The sequence below is a fragment of the Musa acuminata genome, chromosome BXJ2-8, assembly GCF_036884655.1.
Source record: "Musa acuminata AAA Group cultivar baxijiao chromosome BXJ2-8, Cavendish_Baxijiao_AAA, whole genome shotgun sequence".
In the NCBI taxonomy this organism is placed as follows: Eukaryota; Viridiplantae; Streptophyta; class Magnoliopsida; order Zingiberales; family Musaceae; genus Musa; species Musa acuminata.
Window position 1 is genome coordinate 29,685,025 of NC_088345.1, and position 8,547 is coordinate 29,693,571.

General features: G+C 35.9%; 1 protein-coding gene across 1 annotated transcript; it reads right to left on the reverse strand.

Annotated features, from left to right (window-relative positions):
- Window positions 1-2,253: 2,253 nt before the first annotated feature.
- LOC135618183 (squamosa promoter-binding-like protein 16) lies at window positions 2,254-8,333 on the reverse strand. Its single transcript, XM_065119043.1, has 3 exons — window positions 7,773-8,333; window positions 3,643-3,773; window positions 2,254-3,088 (listed from the first exon to the last, which is right to left on the reverse strand). The coding sequence occupies exons 1-3, from the start codon at window positions 8,189-8,191 to the stop codon at window positions 2,433-2,435; spliced, it is 1,206 nt and encodes a 401-aa protein (XP_064975115.1). The 5' UTR covers window positions 8,192-8,333; the 3' UTR covers window positions 2,254-2,432.
- Between the last annotated feature and the right edge of the window lie 214 nt (window positions 8,334-8,547).

The following is an 8,547-nucleotide window of genomic DNA, read 5'->3' on the forward strand; positions in this document are numbered from 1 at the left end:
CTTAATTTAGTTAATCCATTCCTTGTGAGTTGGTAAACAGTGGTTTGATGTATTCCTGGGGGGTTTTTGGCCACCTTAATTGTTCTGTAAGTGTAATTGTACACAAGGATTTCAGCTGCATTGCTTTTCTATAACCACTCTTGACAGCAAAAGTTTTCTTCGGCAGCAAGCATCAGCATAGTATAATGGTATACTAAAGGTGATGTTGGAACTCTTGCATAGAATAGCTTCGGATGAGACATCTCCCATTAGGATGTTTTCTAGTATTCAACTGAATCTCAGTGCAGTGCTGTGTTTTTATTAGAACATTTGTAGGATCTTACCTAATATATTTTTTGCAGTGCTTTACAAAGTAAAATATGATACATGCTGGTCTCTTCTCTTTCAAATTTTGAACAGCGATCCAATTTGAAGCGGAGCCAATGAGTTTAAGAGTTATGTGGGAGAAATGTGTGGTTGCAGAACTTTCGACCTCTCATTTCGAAAGTCGACAAGATTAGGAGTGACTAAAAGGGTTTGATGGGTGTACTATTGTCAACTTCAGTCAAAACATTATGATCAATGGTTACTCCCTTGCTCAAGGGCATGCCACTGACCCGATGATGATGCACTCTCCAGAATTGTCTATCTTATATGTTTCTGTTAGAGATTGCCAATCTTTCGCTTCTTGTTGATATTAGTATTTTCAGCTTTAGAGAATGCTTCCTTTGTGGTCACCACTACATGAGATTTCTCACTCACTCTTTTTACTCTGCTTCTTTCATCAAAGAGGTTTTCTTTTTCTTCTCTTATTAAAAACAATATGCATATTTCTTTTAGCCATTTGGGTGGAATGGGTATGTCGGAGAATGGATTTAAGGGGATGATGACTTGATCCAAAAAAATATATGTATGCTATGATGGCTCGGAGACCCCATTCTGACTTAAACTCTTTATGGTTGATTTGCAAGGTAATAATTGCTTTTGATGGTAGAATTATTAACCCACTCGGTTGTGGCCTTAGTGATCACTTGTTATACCAAAGATTTGGAGTCCGAGGATATGCTTAATCGGGTTGTGGCTGCTTTGATTCAAGTCAAACTCGAATGGCTACTACTGTAGGGGGTGATACGGGTGACGGTGGTGTAGGCTTTTTGATTTAAACGGATATGCATCCATGGCAGGAGGATGTCAGTTTGTAGATGACAGTGATGTTGTAGATACATCGAGATGCTGGCTCGATGGCAAGAAGGACACTTCATCACGTTGAAGCGGATGTTGGCTCTTCGCTGGCAACGATGATTCTGACCAATTTTTTTTATAGAGATATCTGCAATATCCATCCATACGTATTATTATCCTTGGAGCAATTTAAGAAGGTGTCTCTCTCATATTTGAAGCTCCTCGACATTTCTCTTGCCGCAATCCATCAAGTAATTATGTCTCATATTTGAAGCTCCTCAACATTTCTTTTCCTGTAATCTTCCAAACAATCTAAGATGCCTCATATTTTTCACGTGAAAAATTATTGTGTTTTGGGTGCTTTTTCTAGTTATGTATATATATATATATATATATATATATATATATATATTTGCATTTGGAAAACGAATAATTTCAACAGTGGCTGTAATGTTGTCTGCATGGTCAAAGCTCCATCTTCTAGCCAGTAGGGGTCTTCTTTTCTATCCTTCACCACTCTACGGAAGTGTGATCCAATCAAAGTTCCTTTCCCGAATTCATATTAATTAAGTTTGGTAGCCATCCATCACGCTCGCTTGTTAGGGTTGGAAAAACCAAATAATTTTTAATTTCTTAGATTAGATGAAAGCTGGTTGAATAATCAATTAATTTAAGGATAAAAAATTCAAGTAGGAAGAAAAATTCTTCAATTATAAGATTTGCTGCTCATTAAATATTCTAAAGGACTTTGGTCTTACATCAGTATTACTTCCATTGCTTAATATTTTCTTATCCTAATACAATGAATATTTCAAAAAACTTCTCCTTGGAGGTTGGAGGTTGGAGGTTGGAGGTTGGTAACACATATTAAACCATGCGAATAAAATAGATAGTATAACAAGGAATGACTTCCTGTACAAGTCCTTGAAACAGGTTTCTTCTACTCTTTATCATTTTCTTCATGCAAATTTCTACCTTCCATGAACAACACAATCTAAATTAGAAGGATCAGGTGATAATATCAGAAGCACCCACAATCTCACACATACCCCCAGTCATAATCCTCATGCATGCAAGGAAACAACGATCTCGGACGATGAACTGATCACTGAAGGCTGTTGGCGTTTAAGACAAGATAGCGAGCGCATCTGTCATCTCAGTAAACAGGAAAAGAGAAGAGAGAACTCTGAATCATCGGAACATCAAAGTTGTGCACTAAAAAGGATAAATGAACTGAGCTAAAGGCAGCTCGCTAAGACAGGAGGATGCAACTAATGCCACGAGAAGGGAAGAGTCTGGCACGTTGCATCAGAAGAACCTTCACCTAAAACATGAAATATATTCTGGCAATTAATCTCAGCATCACTAGCACGATCAGAAACCAAAACGGTTCCTGTATGCTGGCCCTCCATCCCAGCACAGGAAAATCCGGTTGGCGTCACGTTTTCAGACGCCTGCGACCGAAAGTACTGCATGAGACTGCCATACTGCAAACATGAAACGATGGGCTGACCCGTAGGGATCCGATCAGCTAGTGGCATCATATGGCTTAGGTTTATATCTGAAGTCTGAGTTGGAGATGACAGAAGAGAGAGAGCACAATCGGAGTTGAAGACTCGGGTTAGCCCTTCGTTAAACATCTTGCTGTTGCATCCGCTGCTTCCAGAGGGTGTGTTTGTACTAAGATTCAGCTGATCTACAGAAACTTGTGGTGTCGATTTGATATCCAGCACAGTCTTGCTATCTTGAAAGAAAGGCATTTGCCTTCTTTCTTTGCTGATGCTGTAAGAGGAGTTTGGAAAATGTTGGTGGTGGTTGATGAATTGTGAAGGAGCATATAGAGTACCGTCCTCCGTTTTGAACATTCTAGCCCAGTTAGACTCTGGTGCAGCAACTGGAAATATTTGAGGATAAGCAGCAGAAAACCCTGTCATTGTACAAAAAAAAAAAGAATTGATTTGGATCATAATAAATCTAGAGAAGATTCAACATCTTCAAAACAATGGATATACATATTCACTTAATAAAGGTCTAGAAAGGTAACTGAAAGACTTAGCAAGTCTCTAGAAAAATTTCAGGCATACTGTTGAATCAGAGATAAATGATGCCGAATATTTAATTTAATATGAACAGCAACAAGCCAATGACACACTGAGTCAGTCATTTGTCTGCTTTTCCAATGTCATGGATTAATTAACTGTTAATTTTAACTCTTCTATTCAGCAAAATATCATTAAAAAGACAAAACTAATCCACTTGAGGCAAGATCAAGTGACTGAAACCTTCAGGAAAGAGAATGGTTTAATTATGGCATTGGAGGTAGTTAATAGTTAAATAGAAAAATGTGATGTGGTATTAGCACTAGTAGGAAGAAACACAGTATCTAAGTTGCCTAAGGCCAAAATATGTGTACCAAATTTTAATTTGTTGCAAGCTAGTTAAAGAATTTCCAAGTGCTTCGCTTTGGACAAAGAGTAAAACCTTGGTGATCTAGAAACAAGCTCCCAGAATTTACTGAATCTGGCTGGGGTTTCCTTCGACGTCTATTATGCCCATCGAGACGTTTCCTACAACTTCGTTTAGCCTCATCAAATTCCTCTAGCAAATGAAATCTGTAGAGATAAGAGGGGAGAATACTGAAATTTTTTGAAAGATGCAGCAGAATATGATAACAGTGAAGGAATAAGCACCAAGAAAATGAGAATTTTATTTAAAAAACTTCAACAGAACCAAACTGGTAAAGACCAAAAGTAATGCTGGATTGGTTTATTAATAGACATGAAAAAATGTGCAATTGACATCCTTGTTAGACACAAACCCATTCACATTACATACCATGATAAAGAAAGGAAATCATGCTGATAAAAAGTGAAAATCTGTCCAACGACAGAGTGAAGAGAGCAGTTTGGAGATAATATACATATTCAATCTAGATAAGTATAACAAAGTTTCATGGACATTTAAGATGGAAAATTCATCTATATGTTAATGCCAGTGAAATCAGATAAGTAAGAACTGTCTTACTGTGAGGAAAACAAGAAAAAGAAAAGAAAAAAACTGCAACACAAGTGATTCTAGTACACATCGAAAAGAGTAAGCACAACATATTAATTGAGGGGCTTGATTTCAACTAGTAATGAACTGCTTGATTAAAGAATTGGAGAACTTAACTAAAAAGGTTATGGAGTTTTCTAAATTATTTTTGTTTTTGTAATTCTTGAATTGAATTAGTTACTGGAAATATTATATACAACTTTAATTTTCATAAGAAAAAAAATACATGTCTTTTAAATGTTCCAATCAAAATAAAATGAAGGGATGATTTCGGACATGCCCTCATGTTGCCCTTATGATTCCAAGCATTTAAATGTATGCCTGATTTTTCATATCATTGCCATTTTACTTATGATACTCATAATGGTATCCTGATTGAAACATAACAAGGGCATATGTGAAATTATGAGTGGAGGGACATACAAAATTGCACATAAAAGAAACATATAAGTCTTAAGCTTGGCCGATGTGCTGAGGCAGGAGTGGTCAAGGTCTGTGATTTATTTTCCTCTCATGGGAATCTAGTGGAATTAAATGATTAATATTTTATAGAGATAGCTTTTGTGGATCCACATACTTGATGGATCCAAGTTAAAAGGAGACAAAAAGGCTAGCAGAGGGGAAAAGTTCTACAGTCTACACTTTATAGACAAGAGGAGGAAGAAGTAATAATCCTCTAGAAAGGGATACTTCTAGTGATCACTCATTGCCAAATTCCACAAATCACTAATGATTAAACTCACATAATAGCCATAAAAAATTATATCAAGATGACATTAGGTTCAAGGGATTTGATCATGACAGTTGGAATTGGAATGGGAAATTCTGATTCTTAGTGATTGGTTGGGAAGAATTAGATTTCACTTTCATTCACTTGGGAGTTGAAATTTTCAATCTCCAAATAACAGAGTGGAATTTTCATTTCAATTACAAAAACTTGAAAAAAAATTCAATGGTGCACAGTACCTTCATTTATATACTAAACGACACTGATTCAAACATATCTTTCCTTATATCCTGTTATACATTAATCTAAATTAGTTATTTAAGCATATTACTTGTTATATCCTTATAAACAAACCTTTGTTATTGGGTACCTCTGTCATAAATATATATATATATATATATATATATATATATATATATATATATATATATATATATATAACAGAGTATCATTATGATCAGTTTAATAAAATCAGATCTCAGTACTTGCGTAGAATGTGAAGCAAAAGTTTCCAAAACTGGTCACTTATTTTCCTTAAATGGTCACTCCCTATTGGATGTCAATATACATTATTCTAACCATCCTACGTTGCCCTCCATAAGGAAAGAGCATGATAGTAGTAAATATAATAAATATCTATCAATACTTTATCTATATTTAGTAATTCAATTAAAAAAGATGAAAATGAAATAAAACATAAACTCAAATTTTAACATATTAGAAATTAAAATTAACAAACAACATAAACAAATAAATAATTTGATAAAGCAGATACAAGTATCAAAGCTCCTCCAAAGGATGTTAAATATTGGTACTATACCCGTTCTTAACAACTATCAAACTTGTACGGCGCTAAGGTATCGGATTGTAAATTAACTTGTACTAATCAATATATTGAGTAAAATAATAAAAATAAAAATATTAGTCGAATATTCAACAATACCGAGTTACATGGTCTGTTGTCATCTCTTGGTCAGACTAGTATGTATGGACCATTACTTTAACATGCTCCTGTACATATTTCAATTTTGATTCTTGATATGTGAGGGACATTGACAATAGGAACTATGCTTCCAGTATCTTTTAATTATATTCTGATAACAAACCAAACACCACCTATGATCAGAGCCCAATGATTCTTTTCCTAACAAAACACAAGTTTTATATAGGTTATTTAAGAGTGTGCCATGCACTTTATTTAGAAAAATAAAACACCTAAATTAAAAATGTATAAAATCAAATACAATGAACTATATATTCAACCAAAATTTAGAGCATTTAGGAATGTCTACTTTTCAACAATCCCCAACAAAATCTAAAACATATAGTGAACCAAGGGCATTTAACATCGAGCAATAGTTGAAGGTGTCTTCAGTAATCAGAACATTAAATGTTTCTACAAAAAAGAAACCAAAATATACTCTTATGATGACATTTTCTGGGTCTAATAGATACGCAATACCAATGAAACATCTTTTTGTAGAATTGCAGACATATTATTATAGTTCTATTAGAAAATATAAGTTGAAAGAAAAGCATTCTTTTACCTCAAACCAACAGTTGAACAAAATCTGATAGTAGCATCTAGTTGGTGATTAATAGGGTGGGTAAACTTTGATCATTTTTGTAGAAACAGTTAATGTTCTAAGTACAGAAGAAACCTTCATTATAGTTTATTCTATTAGATTTTATTGGGGATTGTTGAAAAATAGAGATTCCTAGATGCTCTAAACTCATCTTTAGTCTCCAATGCATCCAGATAAAATGATTAAAGACAAAAAGGTGAAGAAAAAGAAGATATGACAGATATTGTGTCTACAATGAAGTGAGAATTTAGTTTTCAGGAGAGTAAACAAACAACATGAAAAAGCAAAGGACAAGAAGGACAGACAAAAGGCAATGACTTGTTGAAAGCACAAAGAAATTCCATGTTTGGCAAGGAAAGAAAATACAATTTGAAGTTTTACTAATAAGACAGACTCATCATCACATATGACAACTAACCAAAACTTTTTACAAGATTAGTTAGAAAACATAGAGGCACTAAGATATGAAATTGCACAATCTAACAAATATTAGTCAATAATGAACTCAACAAAAAGCTTGTAACTCAATGAAAAGACTAAACTCAGGGATAATCATAATGAAGCACCAATAACGAGCCCAAACTATTGAGGAAAACAAGAAAACCAAGCACACAAATGAGTATAAGAAAAATGCAACAATCAACTAACATAATACATCTAAGAAAAAATATTACAGTGTCTTAGTGTTTGACAAAAAAAGGGTTAACCTTAAAACCCCATAAAGAAGAATGTTAAAAGAAGTCCAAATGTCGCATTAGTAGAGCAAACAGTATGATACCTAAATAGTCTAATTATGTAGGGGGTCCTAGAAGATCAGCAGTGACAGTGGCACCTTTTACTTAATCAACAGGAAATACATAACATTTGCATACAAGTAAACTATAAATAATTTATAGAAGAAGAAATGACCACATCATATAAGAATGAAGAAGGTCAAAACCATAAGAAATAGATGGCCAACACGAAACTTGAGAAAGAAGTGCATTCAGGTAAAGGATTGACAACCAATTGCAGTATCCAAAAGCAAGAAACTACTTCAGTAACAAGCATTCAGATATACCAAATAGCAAAATGGTTAGCCCCGCAAATCTTAATAGGGGTTGCAACACAAATGAAACAAAACAAAATTCGATAACTCAGATAGAAAACAAAATGGTTAGTCCTGGAAATCATAATAGGAGTTGCGGCAAAATTGAAGCAAAACAGAACTTGAAATGTACAAGGGAGAGCTCCTGTTCTATTACCTACTGCACTGCTGGCAGAAGCGCTGTTCTTGCCCGCGGACCATCACCAGTGGGGTCTTGGAGTGCACCTCGCAGACCTTGTGGCGCCGGTGATACTCCCTGCAGTTACTAAGATCAGCCGTGCAGCCGTCGACCAAGCACGAGACGCTGCGGCAGCCATTCACAGGGGCTCGCGGCCTCTTCGGTGGACCAGAGGGAGACACCGTCGACGTTGCCACAGTGGGTTGTTCGGTGCACTTGTGTGATGACCCAAAGTCTCCCAGTCCCCCAAGCTTCAGATCGACTGAGAAATCCACCCCAGTCGACCGGCACCCGAGGCCGCCACCGCTGGGACCGACCACTACCGAGCCGATGCTTAGCTCGGCATCACGGTCCAGTTCTGCCAGGTTCCATGGAGGCGTCCTGAGATCCCAGTCCATGAAAGCAACCTGTCCGAGGCCTCTATTTCACCTCTATACCCTCCTCTCTTTCTTCTTTTTGTTATCTTTCCTATTGGTTGGTACCTTCCCTGTCGCTGTCGTTTCACAGACCCTTTTTCTCACCGGTCCATCACAGAACACAGCCAATAATAAACGTTTCCTTCCACGAATGCCACCATGGAGTTGCCCAAGCAAGGGAAACGCAACCGGTGAAGGAGATGGCGATCGGGGGAAGGACATACGAGAACCTACATACAAACACGGACAGAAGAATCATCTAGAAGGTCAACAAAGATAGAAGAAATAATAATAATAATAATAATTATTATTATTATTATAATAAATAATAATAATAC